The sequence below is a fragment of the Erpetoichthys calabaricus genome, chromosome 9 (genome assembly GCF_900747795.2).
Source record: "Erpetoichthys calabaricus chromosome 9, fErpCal1.3, whole genome shotgun sequence".
NCBI lineage: Eukaryota > Metazoa > Chordata > Cladistia > Polypteriformes > Polypteridae > Erpetoichthys > Erpetoichthys calabaricus.
The window spans coordinates 110,874,634-110,891,760 of NC_041402.2; the positions used below are offsets into that span (position 1 = coordinate 110,874,634).

The 17,127-nt window shown below is 42.7% G+C and overlaps 1 protein-coding gene across 1 annotated transcript in view; it reads right to left on the reverse strand.

The window, feature by feature from the left end:
- pdcd5 (programmed cell death 5) overlaps window positions 1–17,127 on the reverse strand; it is a 149,890-nt gene that overhangs the window by 65,377 nt on the left and 67,386 nt on the right. The window contains exons 3-4 of the mRNA XM_028792658.2: window positions 10,881–10,942; window positions 10,660–10,751 (exon numbers count right to left, since the gene is read on the reverse strand). Coding sequence (XP_028648491.1) covers window positions 10,660–10,751; window positions 10,881–10,942 — 154 coding nt within the window. The remainder of the gene's footprint in view (window positions 1–10,659; window positions 10,752–10,880; window positions 10,943–17,127) is intronic.

Below are 17,127 nucleotides of genomic sequence, written 5' to 3' on the forward strand. Positions count from 1 at the left end.
AAACTTCCTGGTAGACGGCTGCGTTGACCTTGGACCTCAGAAAACACAATGGACCAACACTAGCAGATGACATGGCACCCCAAACCATCACTGACTGTGGAAACTTTACACTGGACTTCACGCAACGTGGATTCTGTGCCTCTCCTCTCTTCCTCCAGACTCTGGGACCTTGATTTCCAAAGGAAATGCAAAATTTACTTTCATCAGAGAACATAACATTGGACTACTCGGCAGCAGTCCAGTCCTTTATGTCTTTAGCCCAGGCAAGACGCTTCTGACGCTGTCTCTTGTTCAAGAGTGGCTTGACACAAGGAATGCGACAGCTGTGCGTGGTGGTTCTTGAAGCACGGACTCCAGCTGCAGTCCACTCTTTGTGAATTTCACAATCCTCTCCAGGGTGCGGTTATCCCTATTGCTTGTACACTTTTTTCTACCACATCTTGTCCTTCCCTTCGACTCTCTATTAATGTGCTTGGACACAGAGCTCTGTGAACAGCCAGCCTCTTTAGCAGTGACCTTTTCTGTCTTGCCCTCCTTGTGCAAGGTGTCAATGGTCGTCGTTTGGACAACTGTCAAGCCAGCAATCTTCCCCATGATTGTGTAGCCTACAGAACTAGAGTGAGAGACCATTTAAAGGCTTTTGCAGGTGTTTTGAGTTAATTAGCTGATTAGAGTGTGACACCACGTGTCTTCAATATTGAACCTTTTCACAATATTCTAATTTTCCAAGATACTGAATTTGGGACTTTCATTAGTTGTCAGTTATAATCATCAACATTAAAATAAATAAACATTTGAAATACATCAGTCTGTGTGTAATGAATGAATCAATTATACAAGTTTCACTTTTTGAATGGAATTACTAAAATAAATCAACTTTGTCATGATATTCTAATTTTATGACCAGCACCTGTATATAGACTATAGTAAATATTCATGTCAGGGTTGTCACCCTTTTTTACCAGCAAAATTCCAAAACTTTCCATGACTTTTGTATAGTTTATAACCAAATTTCTATAACTAGATTTCTGTGCTTTTGCAAACAAATTTGCCCTTACAACTTCTTCAATAATAATACAGATGTGACAGGTTTGTGGGATTTATAACTGTCAAGTTATTTGGGTTTGCTGCATCAATGTTTGCCAAACTTGAAAAAAAGGCCTTTAGCTGATTAAAGTGGACACATGGAACAACTGCTTCATTTCATTATTTGATGCTTTTTTAATGAGAAAAGAAACCCAAAAAAGTTACAACAGCAAAAGTATCAACTGGAACAGGAGTAGGCCGATAACCTTAAATAAACAAAGGAAACAACTAATTTTTTCATTCATACTACAACATTTGGCATACACATAACACTCCATTATTTCGAACACGCATTTGTTAATAAAAGTAACGTTTGTGCACTCTCATTCATTAACTTACTAAACTTTTTACATATCTCGTCAATAGTCAGAAATGTTTCACATTAAAAATGGTAGTTTAAACACACCAGTGATGTCTCCAAAAACAAGTAATACTTTGAGCGTCCCAATTTCTCCATGATGTCGCTTCCCATGCCCATTTTTTGCGATAGTCTTCTCCTTGCCTTTTTTGTCAATCAAGTGTCTCTTTAGTGTACATCAGCATGACACCCCAATCTCCAGAAGCAGTCCCTGTCACTCTTTACACCCCAAACTCTTCACACTTAATCTTTAAATATCCACAAGATCGTTTGCTTTTATAAATAATATTGCCTTAAGCTCAGCTTAATAACAGTGTTAATTAACAGTATCTTTAGGATTCTGCTTTGCAAATCTTCCTCTGGCTCAAATTTTGCACACCTCATTCCACTAAGGATTAATGATTTCATTATTAGTTCTTTCAGATGTTCAAAACTATGGACAATAACTGAACTGTAACTTGTAGAAAGACTTCACCAGTGTTAAAGTCAAAAGTATGATTTACTAAAAATTTGGAAAATAAAAACCAAAACAATAAATAAGATGGTCTATAGTTCTCAAAAGATTTTGCATGACATTACTCTTTAATATCAACTATGTGTTTATTCCTAGAAAATTAGCAACATTTCTCAAAGGTTATCCAAAACAGGTAGGTCAACTATAGGACTTCATTTATGAAATGCTTCATAAACCCAATGAACAACATCCAGAAAAACAATGTGTTAAGTGGATTATTAATACTAAGAGGTGTTATTTGTGAATCAGATCAGTCTTAATGATTATTGCTTTATAACATTAACTTTTTCCACAGTTTGCTTATTGGTGTCCATCAAAAAAGCCGTTTTTTTTTTTTTGCAGTGAATACAGAATGATATAATCCTCATGGGCTACATGGTATACATCACCACATGCACATAAAGAACATTCGCTGATATGTTCTCTGCAGTAACTAAAAAATACTGCTTAAAATCAATTTTAGAATTAAAATTCAATTATGATGGCTCTCAGTGAACAGCAGAACTATTCAGGATATGCAAGGCCATAGCATTAATGCTTGGTCACATATAGCCACATTTTCTATCCAATGGTGTTAAGAAAATTTCAGCATAAGTGGGTTGCAATTTGTGATTTTAACAAAATCTGGAAGTATTTATTGTTCAAGAAAGTTCCTCAGACATGTGGCTGCCCAGGAATTTAAAGCTGGAAAACGCACTCCACCTCAGCCCCATTTATATGGATGGGAGCGTGTCTGCTGCCTTTAGTTGTCTAGGAATCTACAATGACCTCTTTGGTCTTTTTCGTGTTGAAGGCGATGTTGTTGTCATTAAACAGCTTCTGTAAAAAGCTAAAATATTCTCATGGTAGAAATATACTATCTATAAATGGTCCAGTACTGTAAAGACATTAACAGACCTCTGTAAAACACAAGTCAGTTACACATGGGGAAGCTACAATAATTCGACACCCTTAATGCTGCCACTTGGTAGTCACACAATGAACAATGGTCATTAAAAAATGACCAGTGTAACTGGGAAAAATCAGAAATGTAGGGACTGAATGTTTTCCTGTTTAAAGTGTTATCTTGGTTGAGGTATGGGAACCATCTCAGTCAAAAGTCATGGAGTACCAGTTTAGGTTATTTGAACAAACAAAGCCTATTAGATTATTTAAACAAAAAAAGCCTATCTGTAGCTATTAGGAACTGCAACCTTAGCCTTAGCTAAGATTGGACACTTTACATCATTGTGAACTGTAAAGTTATCCCTAAATTCAGATTTCAGTTCTGCATCTTTAGTCCTGTCTGAATCGTGGATTTCAGGATCATGATGTTGAATCTGTTTGGAGTTTAAGAAGATTGAATAGAACATGCAATGAAAATTAGCCAAGGATAAGTATTGGGCGATATATTTTTACTACACTATGTGAAGCCCAGGGGTGCGTACAGCTGCCCTAATCCAACAGAGACAGGCAGACACCAAGTTGCCGCACAGCTCACATTTTATTCACGTGGGGAAGCACTTGTTCTCCCAGAACACAGTACACAAAGAGCCCAATAGCCTTTCCTGTTTCTTCTCCACCTCCACTCTCCTCCCGGCTCTGGCTCCCTGAGTACTGATGGCTGGCCCCTTTCAGGTGTCCAACAACCTTCTTCCAGCAGCACTTCCGGGGTGGTGGAAGTGCTGCTACAGTCATATGAAAAAATTTGGGAACCCCTCTCAGCCTGCATAATAATTTACTCTACTTTCAACAAAAAAAGATAACAGTGGTATTTCTTTCGTTTCCTAGGAACATCTGGGGTGTTTTCTGAACAAAGATTTTTAGTGAAACAGTATTTAGTTGTATGAAATTAAATCAAATGAGAAAAACTGGCTGTGCAAAAATTTGGGTACCCTTGTAATTTTTCTGATTTCAATGCATATAACTGCTCAATACTGATTACTTGCAACACCAAATTGGTTGGATTAGCTCGTTAAGCCTTGAACTTCATAGACAGGTGTGTCCAATCATGAGAAAAGGTATTTAAGATGGTGAATGACAAGTTGTGCTTCCCTTTGATGCTCCTCTGAAGAATGACAGCATGGGATCCTCAAAGCAACTCTCAAAAGATCTGAAAACAAAGATTATTCAGTATCATGGTTTAGGGGAAGGCTACAAAAAGCTATCTCAGAGATTTAAACCACAGGTGGGCAGATTCAGTCCTGGAGGGCCACAGTGGTTGCAGGTTTTTGTTCCAACTCAGTTGCTTAATTAAAAACCAATCCTTTTCAATGATTTAATTTCATGGCTTGCTAGTGATTTAACTCTGCCATGTCAAGTAATTCTCATATCCTAGATTTTTTTTTCCTTTCTAAGGATATCATCCAACTGATTTGAAGTCTAAAACAGACGAGTTATTCTCAGTGCTTCACTTTTTTCTCTTCACTTTCCTTCCAAGTATTTAATTAAACCCAATAGTGCACTGTTTTGTCTAGGTAGAGTAATATATTACTCTACTTTCCCCTTTTGTATTATCAATGTTTAGCCTTTGTCAGAATGCCTCAAATCTCACAGACTTACCACCGTTTATAAGGTATTACAGTATATAGCTTCTCCCCACCTTCCCTTCTACATTTATAACCTCAGGCAATTAGGTGTAGTAAAAGACAAGCAGGAGTTAGGTTACAATTTAAACAATGTATTATTGATAATATTCATAAATAATAACAATATGTGCCCAGTGGTGGGCTGGCGTGTGATGATGCAGGTTCAGCTCCATGCTCCAATCTTCTATTAGGGAGCCCTTGAACCCAACACCGTTGGTAATGACACCGATGAGCTAGACAGTGAGGCAGTAACAATGGAGCAAGGGGATGGTTCAAAAGAGCAAAGTGCAAATAAATAAATCAAAACAACAACAAAGTGTTCAAATAAATATTGCAGCAGTGCATTCAAAGTTCAATAAATCTTCATTAAATAAATAATCCATTAAAACAATGCGAATCGTGGAGTTTAAAATAGAAAAACACAATCCTTTAAAACCGAGGTTAAAACGTTGTTCAGGAAGCGGTCTTTTAAAACAGTTACACAAATGACAAGCCCGGTGCTTCTTTTCCATTAGCGTCTCACCTGCTTCTCCCATGCGGGCCCTGCAACAGTTGAGACGCTCTCTCTGCAGCTGACCTTCTCTGTGCCTGACTCTACTACTGTCAGTCGCCTTACCGATCCTTGGCTCCGGTCGGCTCCCCCTGACAGTGACTTGGGATTCCACAACGACCAAGGCTCTCCCGTTGGGGGCACCATGTCCCAAGTCCCGACTCCCGCTGCCTTCTGCGGCCTTAAGTGGAGAGTCACTTGTCTCCCGGTCACTCCCGTCCTTCGTAAAAGTAATCTCTACGGTTTGACATCTACTACTTCCCTGGGTGTCGGCCAAACACCCAGGCTGTCTGCTCAGCTGCCGTGAGCCTGCTCTCTCTCGCTTTCCTTCACCGGCTTTCTCTCATTCGCTCCCTTCCTGCTTCCTTCTGCAACCTCAGTTTCCTTCTCTTTTTTCTTTCCCTAACTGTCCAGGGCTTCGCTATATATAATGGACGCGGCAGCTGTGGCAATCAACAGTTCCCAGGATCAATTATGCTGCAGACCGTCCCTCACCTGTGCACTTAGGTGAGACACGCCCGCAGCACGAATCCACCCGGAAACTGCTTCAGCCACACTACCACGCCCCTAGCAACGCCACGAGCGCTGTGATTATTTATTTAAATAAAACTGGCCTTTGCTGGGAGAGCTGTGGACCCAGAACACCACATGGCGCCCTGCTCGAGGTTTGTTTCCTGCCTTGCGCCCTGTGTTGGCTGGGTTTGGCGACAGCAAACCCCCGTGACCCTGTAGTTAGGATATAGCGGGTTGGATAATGGATGGATGGATGGATAACAATATGCAAAGTATATGTGAATATTGGCAACCATACAACCTGATAAATGGTGATGTGTAGTTCAGGCGGCACACAGACTTGTTAGTTACTTCAAAATGTCTCTAGTTAAGGCATCATTTGTGGTCAGCTTTGTTCAGAACAGGCCACATGCCTGTCTCAATATGGCTGCCGAGCTGTGCTCTTCATTGTGTTGTCCATTTCAGTTCACGGTGTGTGAGATGCTCCTTCATTTTTTGGTAAGAGAGAGAGAGAGAGAGAGAGAGAGTGAGGGAGTGAGCAAATTTACAGATTTTCTGTCCAACCCCTACAACCAATAGGGTGTCATAATACTTAAAGGCTTCTGATACAAGCCAGTTCCAAACAGCCATACTTCAGACCAATGGGGGGATAGAACATCTTCACACCTGCCATATGTTAAGGTAAAGCGTGGCAGTTAGGCAGCCTGGCTTTGTGTGGGGGATGAGAGAGACTTTAGCAGAGAAACACTTGCCAAACTTGTTTGAGGCATTTCCCCCTAACCCTATCGTAAAATTCAAATAAACCCATTCCTAAAATGGGGGGTGGGTGGGTTGTAAACATGAATGCTTCTCACTAATGTAACACTAATATTACATTGCTTTGCCTAAGATACAAATAAAGACATACAAAATATTTATCAACTTCTATGCAAAATCTCACACCACAACATGCACGATAAATACACACAGGTGTAAATGGAAACAAGCAAAATGGAGAAATGCTGGTTTCTTTTGTCATTTGCATCTTATTGCTAATAAGGAGCAATTAAAAACCAAGACTACAGCTGTTTAAGACTAAAATAAGCAATAAAATTTTCAAAATCTTAACAAGCGAGACAACTAAACTGAAACAGAAGTGTTACTTCGGTTGGAACAAAAACCTGCAGCCACTGCGGCCCTCCAGGACTAAATCTTCCCACCCCGGGTTTAAACTGTCAGTTTCAACTGTAAGGGATGTAATCAGGAAATGGAAGGCTACAGGCACAGTTGCTGTTAAACCCAGGTCTGGCAGGCCAAGAAAAATACAGGAGTGGCATATGCGCAGGATTGTGAGAATGGTTACAGACAACCCACAGATCACCTCCAAAGACCTGCAAGAACATCTTGCTGCAGATGGTGTATCTGTACATCGTTCAACAATTCAGTGCAATTTGCACAAACATCATCTGTATGGCAGGGTGATGAAAAAGAAGCCCTTTCTGCACTCACACCACAAACAGAGTCACTTCTTGTATGCAAATGCTCATGTAGACAAGCCAGATTCAGTTTAGAACAAAGTGCTTTGGACTGACGAGACAAAAATTGAGTTATTGGTCATAACAAAAAGCGCTTTGCATGGCGGAAGAACAACACCGCATTCCAAAAAAAACACCTGCTACCTAATGTCAAATTTGGTGGAGGTTCCATCATGCTGTGAGGCTAGTTCAGGGACTGGGGCCCTTGTTAAAGTCGAGGGTCGGATGAATTCAACCCAATATCAACAAATTCTTCAGGATAATGTTCAAGCATCAGTCACAAAGTTGAAGTTACGCAGGGGCTGGTTATTCCAACAAGACAATGACCCAAAACACAGTTCGAAATCTACAAAAGGCATTCATGCAGAGGGAGAAGTACAATGTTCTAGAATGGCCGTCAAGTTCCCAGACTTGAATATCATCGAAAATCTATGGGATGATTTGAAGCAGGCTGTCCGTGCTCTGCAGCCATCAAATTTAACTGAACTGTAGAGATTTTGTATGGAAGAATGGTCAAAAATATCTCCATCCAGAATCCAGACACTCAAAGGCTATAGGAGGCATCTAGAGGCTATTTGCAAAAGGAGGCTCAACCAAGTATTGGTGTAATATCCATGTTGGTGTGCCCAAATTTATGCACCTGTTTAATTCTGTTTTGATGCATATTGCATATTTTCTGTTAATCCAATAAATTTAATGTCACTGCCAAAATACTACCGCTTCCATAAGGCATGTCATATATTACAAGGAAGTTGCTACTTTGAAAGCCAAAGGATTAAGAGGGGTTCCCAAACTTTTTCATATGACTGTAAATAGGGCTCAGGCAAGGTCCAGGTGGCCCCTATTGGTGGCCATGGGCCCCAGCAGGGCTGAGCTTTCATGCTCCAAACCCATGGCCCCACTACAAGCCAGGGGGACGGCCCTCTAGCGTTCCGAGGGTGACAGTGTCTGGAATAAGCCCTCTCCCCAAGTCCTGTGCCGGAGGTATCCCGGCCGGGTAAGGGCCCCAGGGGTCCACCATACTGCCCCTCCCCCAGCTGAGCCTTGTGGGGAGAAGCGTCTTATATCGCGAGAGCTGCTGTTCTGCCGAATGAGTCAAGCTCATCTGGATCACAGCTCCGTACTGCAAAATAAAGACAAAAAGGAGGCAGGAAGGCACATGGTGGCACTCATGTCCTTGCCCTCTGGACATGGAAACACTGCGGGAATCCCTACTCTGCCTTATGCCCAGCTGAGGTTGGGCTGTCCCTCTGCCCAGAGAAGAATGGTCCTCCACCACATATGAGATCACGAGCTCACATGTTGCATTGTTCGGACATCCAGTCTTCCTTTTCCAGATCTTTTACTCTGGGATGCAGCAACAGTCTGGGTCTTTCTATGGCATACAGAAAGACCGTGTGCTGTCTGCACCCCTTTCGACTTACACATGGTGACCACCGGCAGAAATAAAGCGGTCCTTTGCGTGCGCCTCAGCTGTTTCCGTTGCCACTGTGTAATTGGCCATTATGCCCAATCTACTGAAGGTGTTGCAGATACTTGCCACTCGGTGCGGTTTACCTTTAGGGCCCCTTTGCTCTGTACCCCTCTTTCCTGCATGATACGGGCATCACTTACCTGTGCTATGACCTTTACCTGGGTGGAGAGTCCTGTGCCGAGCTTCCTGAAACACTCCTGTGCAACTTCCATGGATTTCTCAGCTGTCCTCTGCAAGCCCTCCAATGTCTGCTTTAGCAGACAGACTACCTGTAAGAACAACTGGGCGGGCAGGAGTATCCTGTCCAGCTCACGCACAGTTGACATCAAGTTAGACATTTCGGCCAGCGGTGGGCTCGGGCTTGGCTTGTCCTTAGTCACCGGCCCAGAGCCTCTGTGCCAATGTGCAACTTGCCGAGGCTCCATCGGGAGTCTCCCGGAATGGCCATTCATCAGCCCCGCCTGTACCCAATCACATACAGGAATCTGACACAAGCAGTCCATTCTCTTACAGTTTCAGGGAGGTTTGTCCGCCCCTCCACCACCTCCTCCTCAAGATTGAGTCCATGCATTCCTTCTCCGGTGCCCTTCCTTTGGAGAGCAGCAGGCATGGATCTTCGTGTGCTCACCTCGTCCCATGGGTCAGCACATTTTGGCCACGACTGTGGCTCCGGACATTCTCCGACTAGAAAGTAGGTGTATGGGACCAAAAAATAACCTTCCCAGGGCAATCCTTCTCTGGGGCCGAAACCTACCTCGGAGCACCTGTCTTCTGGAGCGCGTTTCTTCCGGCTGACCTCTATTCTGGGTACGCCAATCCGGGGTCTAATTGTGACAACAGGGGAGTGGTCACCCACTGCTTTCAGACCTTGCCTGGACCTTTTCTTCCCCATTGGATGGGAGCGGTGCTGCCGTAGGCCTTGGCAGTTTAGGTGCAGTCTGCCACACTGCTGTCAATTGGGCATCTCTGCTGCTAAACTGCCTCGCGATACTGTGTCGGGTAGGCCACAAGAATTGTTTACAAGGGATGATTTCCTGGCAACCTATGCAAGTCCCATCTGGGATGCCACTTGTCCAGGGGCACGTACAGACACCCTAACCAGACACAGACAGGCGGAGACATGAAGTTTCCACAGTGTACACTTTTTATTCATGTGGCGAAGCACTCTCTCCTCTCCCCACAACACAGTACATAAAGCACCCAATAGCACAGTCCAGCCCAATAGCCTTTTCCGTTTCTTCTTCTCAGCCGACAAGCTTCATCCACCACCTCACAACTCTGGCCCCCCCTGAGTAGTGGTGGTTGGCTACTTTTATAGAACACCCTGAAGGATGGCAGGTGTCTAATGAGCTTCTTCCAGCAGCACTTCCACCACACGTGGAAATAGGTCTCAGAAAAGATCTAGGCACCCCCTGGCAGAGACCACAAGCCCCTGCAGGGTTGAGATTCTAGTCTCCAAACCCATGGCCCCTCTACAAGCCAGGAGGACTGCCATCTAGCATTCTGGGTTGCTTGGGGCTAGAGTGTCTGGAATAAGCCCTTTCCCCTGGTCCTTCTGTGGTAAGGGCCCGGCGATCCGCCACAACTGTTAAAAAAATTTAACTGCTCCATGGTAAATGTACTAAGCATCCATATACTTCATGGCTATACAATGTTACTTATCTAACATACCACTGGCAGCAAACTCTCAACATAATAACTACAAATCTTCTTACTAATTTTCAATGAGGAGATGTGCTGTAATTCCAATAACTATTACACTGTAGGAAGAATAACACATCTACTAACTCAATGCTATCTAGGGAGTTCAAAGTGCATTTTAAACCATCTTCTTTTGAGGGGCAGCTCACATGGAGGACAAACAAGAGGTCCATTAGGCCAAAACCCTACCCCTTGACTGGCATATTACCAGTACAATTTATAGAAAGAAAACATTGTATAAAGGTTTTCTTCCATGTTTTGAAACACTTTTTTAAAAATAACCATCACTTTCCAATACATTGAACATCACACCAGAGTAACAGAATCGTATTTCAACATGCATACAAAACTTTGTTTTTGAAAGAAAGAATCACTGCTTTACTTTGCCTCCAAGCTGTCCACATCTTGCCATCTGTATAAGGTAATTCTCTACTGCTTTGGCTTTTTCTGGCTTCACAAGTTCCAGATTGCTTACTAAAGAAAGAAAGAAAAAGAAAAAAACAATGGAAAACAGGTACAAGTGAAATACAGTATTTTAAAGTATATATGAATCACATAGGCATTTAAAAAAAAACTAAAAACAAAAAAAAACACAACACTCACATCGAGCACGTGCAGACTGTTCCAGGACTTGAGCCAAAACTGTGTTTCGTATATCTGTCTCTCTGATTACAAGAAGAAAAAATGCAACCATTATATTAAATAATCACATGTATTTTGTAATCCGATTGTAAAAGTAAACAAACAGTGCAGCAAAATCAATCTAAAAAAAGTTTGTGAAAAATTAAAAATTATAGACTTAACATTAATACAAATAATTTTCTGCAACACCTTTTGTTTTACATTGGCGAGAATGGAACCATTAATAGTATTACATGGTCCATCAATTTCTATGCTATACCTAAGCATACTTGAGTCTCCAACTGTCCATATATTCATGGCACCACACTTCCTACAAGCATGGTATCTATTAATTAATCCAATTTCTTTACTTACAAAGTAAATTTTAATTCAAGTGCAACGTATTGTCATTATTAGACTGGAAGCATATGATAGCTTCAAATTTACCTTCACAAAGCTGGAACTGTTTAAAAAAAAATAAAACAAAACACAAAAAAAAACTTCAACAAATATACAGTAATCCCTCGCTATATCGCGCTTCGCCTTTCGCGGCTTCACTCCATCGCAGATTTTATATGTAAGCATATTTAAATATATATCGCGGATTTTTCGCTGCTTCGCGGGTTTTTGAGGACACTGGGTTTTTAATTTCTGGTACATGCTTCCTCAGTTGGTTTGCCCAGTTGATTTCATACAAGGGACGCTATTGGCAGATGGCTGAGAAGCTACCCAACTTACTTTTCTTTCTCTCTCTCTCTCTCTTGCGCTGACTATCTGTGATCCTGACGTAGGGGGTGTGAGCAGGGGGGCTGTTCGCACACCTAGACGATATGGACGCTCGTCTAAAAATGCTGAAAGATTATCTTCACGTTGCTACCTTCTGTGTGCAGCTTTTAAGTATGCTGCACGGTGCTTCGCATACTTAACCTCAAAGGGCACGTATTGATTTTTTTTATCTCTCTCTCTCTCTCTGCTCCTGACGGAGGGGGTGTGAGCTGCCGCCTTCAACAGCTTTGTGCCGCGGTGCTTCGCATACTTACAAGCCAAACAGCCCTATTGATTTGTTTCTTCCTTTGAAGAGGAAGATATGTTTGCATTCTTTTAATTGTGAGACTGAACTGTCATTTGTCTTGTCATGGAGCACAGTTTAAACTTTTGAAAGAGACAAATGTTTGTTTGCAGTGTTTGAATAACGTTCCTGTCTCTCTACAACCTCCTGTGTTTCTGCGCAAATCTGTGACCCAAGCATGACAATATAAAAATAACCATATAAACATATGTTTTCTACTTCGCGGATTTTCTTATTTCGCGGGTGGCTCTGGAACGCAACCCCCGCGATGGAGGAGGGATTACTGTATACTGCTATTGGATTATTTGGCCTTGCTAACGGTCCAAAGTCCATCTTTTGGCTTTAATCAGATTAATAACCTTGAGCTAGTTTATCTGTAATTTAGATTCTGAAAAAGTATGCCATTGGCACATTTGCATTTAACTATAAAAGATATTGTGACGCAAGAGTCACTGTCTTGCACCCCAAAACACAACGATGAGTCTCAGTACTTTAGCAAAACCATCTTTACTCAACTTGAAATGGAAACTGCAGGGCTATTTACTGCAGTGGGAGCTACCACTCTCCTGTACACAGACACAGAAAACGGGCATAGTCTGGGCCAGGTCAGTGGCCAAGTTATACTGGTCCCTGCACTTATAATGTACCCATCCACGACAGGTGCATATAATGCAATCTTGATTGGTTTGTAGTTGTTTCCGCAGCACTATGCTGTGAACCTGCGATTGTCTCGGCAACGGACAAGCAGAACTCTACACATGCACTCCTAACTTTGACATGTCGTCCCATTGGGTGGGGTGTATTGGTCCTAATACAGTTCAGAAACCTCACATTAAACCCCCCCACCCCCCCGCCCTTTGGTTTGTCTACACCAGTGTGGGCAAAGTGACCATCCAAGCCAGGGAGAAAACGTCAGCATTTTTGTGTGCAGCTCCGGGACGGTGACAAACATAAAAAGCAAAAGCCTGCAAGCTAATAGACCACTGAGTGAGCTAGGCATTCATATCCTTGTGTTTGAACAGCCATTGAAGCAGGGTGTGGTCAGTCAGCAGGGTAAACCACCACCCCCAAAGGTAGTAACGGAGTGCTTCAACTGTGCATTCCTTTTCAGTAGTCGAACAGTTATGCTCCATGGATAGCAGCTTTCTGCTGAGAAACATGATAGGGTGTTCTTCCCCCACAAAACACTGCGAGAGCACCGTTCCTAAGATGAAAGCGTTTGCAGAATATCTGGATTGCACAGAACCGGAAGTGATGATGAAGCAGATTTTAGGTCTGAGAAGGCTCTCTCTCACAGGTGCTATCTTTCTGCCCTTTGTCAAGTCAGTGAGGGGTGGAAGCCTGATGGGCAAAGTTGTGAATAAATCGCCTGTAGTACCCCGTGAGCCTGAGGAAGGGATGAATCTGCCTCTGTATTTTGGGACGCAGATATGCATCACCTCCCTCATTTTGTCCATTTGAGGCTTGAGCAAACCCTTCCGAATGGAATACCCAGATAATGGGTTTCCGACATACTCCACCTGCACTTGATTAGCCGTCAACCCTGCCAGCTGTAAAATGTCAAGCACCACCCAAAGAAAGACGAGATGAGATTCTCAGTCATTACGGAAAATGACAACATCATTAAGTTAGTCACCAGCGTACGTGGAATGGGAATGCAGGATCTGGTCAATCATCCGTTGAAAGGTCAATGGAGCGCCATGGAGACCAAGGGGAGTGAATGCAGTCTTCTTGCACTAGACTGCTCCAAGGGTATTTGCCAATATCCCTTCGTGAGGTGTAGGGTGGAAATACATGAGGCTTGCCTGAGCTTTTCCCAACAGCATGCAGCATCAGGCAGTGTTCTCCCTAGCGTCTTTTAGCCGGGCAGAGTGCCCGGCTAATTTAGTTGAGCGCCTGGCTGTCATCTCACATCACATTGTGAGATAGATCTGCAGAGATGGCAAGGGACGAGCGGGCGGGTGGGCAAATATGTTAGAAGCAGGATCGCAAGTTGCGAGGGGAGAGGCTCAGAACAGGATGTTGCCAATCACTCGGTGCTAAAGCTAATAGCGGGGACGAGGCGGAGCGGAGTTCACTAGCAAAGAGTACGGAGAGGTGGGTGGGCGAGAGGAGGCTGTACATGCTATTAGCGGAGCGGCACGTCACAAGCAAAGAGCATGTAGAGGTGGGCGGGCAAATGAAGGACTGATAAAATAAAAAAAAGTCTAGTGGAACCAGCCTGTCAGATATCAGAAAAAGGGCATCAGGAAGTGACGGCTCTGTTCTCAGTGTCAGTGCAGTCTGTGTAGTACTGCTAAGCTTATGTCAAGATTAAAGTCGACATGTTGACTTTATTCTCGTAGTTTGTCATTAAAGTAGAACATTGTAAACTTCATCTTAAAAGAAATATTTAATTTACTAGATTTTCTCAATAGGGCGGCACGGTGGCGCAGTGGGTAGCGCTGCTGCCTCACAGTTGGGAGACCTGGGGACCTGGGTTTGCTTCCCGGGTCCTCCCTGCGTGGAGTTTGCATGTTCTCCCCGTGTCTGCGTGGGTTTCCTCCGGGCGCTCCGGTTTCCTCCCACAGTCCAAAGACATGCAGGTTAGGTGGATTGGCGATTCTAAATTGGCCCTAGTGTGTGCTTGGTGTGTGGGTGTGTTTGTGTGTGTCCTGCGGTGGGTTGGCACCCTGCCCGGGATTGTTTCCTGCCTTGTGCCCTGTGTTGGCTGGGATTGGCTCCAGCAGACCCCCGTGACCCTGTGTTCGGATTCAGCGGGTTGGAAAATGGATGGATGGATTTTCTCAAACCCCCTCAAAACTTACGTAGTGCATGAAATGCTTTGTGATATCGTGTTATGTTGGTTATGTGTATTGGTTATGTGGAGAAAGGAAAAGGAAGGATAGGAATTGGGGTTTTGGTACATCAGACAGAGGCAGCATGCATGCAATAAAGAAAGCCCGCTCAGGGGAACATCTGTTGAATTCTGTGTTCGTGTCTCTGACCACCAGATCACAAACCCAACATTTACACAATATTTAAGTTAAACCTGTGCGATACTCATTCATACATCCAGTTTTTTGGAGCCTCGTCACCCCTGCCATAAAGTTCTCTACACTGAACGTACACCTGGGGACCCCTTACTGTGAGGGATCAGCACTACCTCCACACTATCGTGCATGTTTAATACATGCTTTAAATGCATTTCATCATGAAAATGATATCAAGTATTTATCTTAGCATTGTAAATGTTCAGAGAGCAGGAATATCATCAAGTGAATGCATTCTGTGCGGCAATCCCTCCCGGTGCCTCCTCAGTGCAAGAGGAAGTCCGTTTAAGAAGCACGTAGTGATTAACAACTCAGCCGGGGAAAACTTAACACAAAGCATTTAATGTACTACATTACCTTATGACGGGGTTTGAGAAAATCTAGTAAACATTGATTTTAAGATGAAGTTTAGTTTACGACATTCTACTTTAATGACAAAAACTATGAGAACAAAGTGGAAATGTCGACTTTAATCTCGACATAAACGGCAAGAATAAAGTGAAAATGTCGAGAATAAAGTCAACATGTCGACTTTACTATCAACATTAAATGGCGAGAATAAAGTGGAATAGTTTTTTTTTTTCCTTCACTGTGACCCTAATACGTTTCCGTAGTTTTGTTAAAGTGACCCATCTGCCGTTCCTTTTTTTGTTCCTATCTTGCCCTGCCGTAGTGCAAATGTGCATTGAATATCCAACAGGCTCCCACTTTCCCACTCAAAAGTCTTATTCATAGGTACTTTTAATTTTTTCCAAACGTTTTACCAACATGAGCAAAAAAAGTGTTCAGAAAACAACACTGCTCAGTTATTTCAGAAAAGAGACGACACAAACTAATGAAGGTGCAGCGTCAACTCCTCACGTGGCAATTTCAGACAAAGACATTGCAGAGGCTGGTCCATCGGGGGAAATCTCTGTGCATAGTCTGCCAATTGATAAATCTAAGCACCACTTATCCGGCATAAACAAACAATGGTTTAAAGATTTTGATTGGCTAATGGTCAAAGAAAATGGTATGTGGTGCTCATTGTGCATGAAATATTCAAACAAACATCCCCCAAGGAGGGAGTTACCTTAAGTAAATGTGCCATGCACAAGAATTCGAAAAGAAAGATTGCTGGACCATGAAAAAAGTAAAAAACACATCGAGTCTTCTGCTGACCTTTTAGGAAAGCGTGTACTACAGCAAACTGGAATCGGTCAAATTGAAAGATCTGTATCTGTGTTAAATAACTTACAAACAGATGTCTTTGTGGGAGCTTTAAGATCCATGTATTGGTTGGCAAAAAATGAGTTGCCACATACAGTGTTGTTTGAAAAGCTGTTGGAACACTGTAAAGAAATGGGTTGTTCCTTTTTACAACATCTCAATGTTGGTAAAAATGCACATTAATGCAAGAGCAGCTGGATGTCTTAGCGTCAGAAATAAAATCTAACATACTGAAAAATATACACGCTGAAAATTTTTTCAGTATTCTGTGTGATGAAACCACAGACATCGCAGTTGTAAAACCATTAAATTATTTACATTAAATATGTTTGCCAGGTCACTAAAGAGGTCAGAATTAGTTTTGTATCAACCCGCAATATGATTGATGGCAAAGCGGAGACTATAAGCAACGCACTAAATGAGACTATGGACACTCTAATCTGGTTGGACTAGGGTCAGATGGAGCGGCTATTATGATTGGGAAAGAGAAAGGTGTGGCAAAACTGCTTAAAGATAAAATATCTGGACTCTTGGTCAACTGCCACTGTTTAAACCACCGAATGGCCCTTGCATGTTCCCAAGCAGCAGCTGCTGTACCTTATTTAACAAAACTGAATGACATCTTAAGGCAGCTGTTCTATTTCTTCCAAAATTCTTCAGTTAGGATGGCTAATTTAACGGAAATTCAAAATATTCTGAACATTCCCCAGATTAAGATGAAAATGGTCAGTGATACTAGATGGCTGCCTCATGACTTTGCAGTACAGTCACTACGACAGTGTATGATGAGTGCCATAGCTGCGCTGGAAAGAGAAGTCACTGAACGAAATGACATCACAGCTGAAGGATTAAGCAGATGTATTAAAACGTACAATTTTGTTTCCTCTCTGATGATGCTTTCAGACGTATCTTTCTTGTC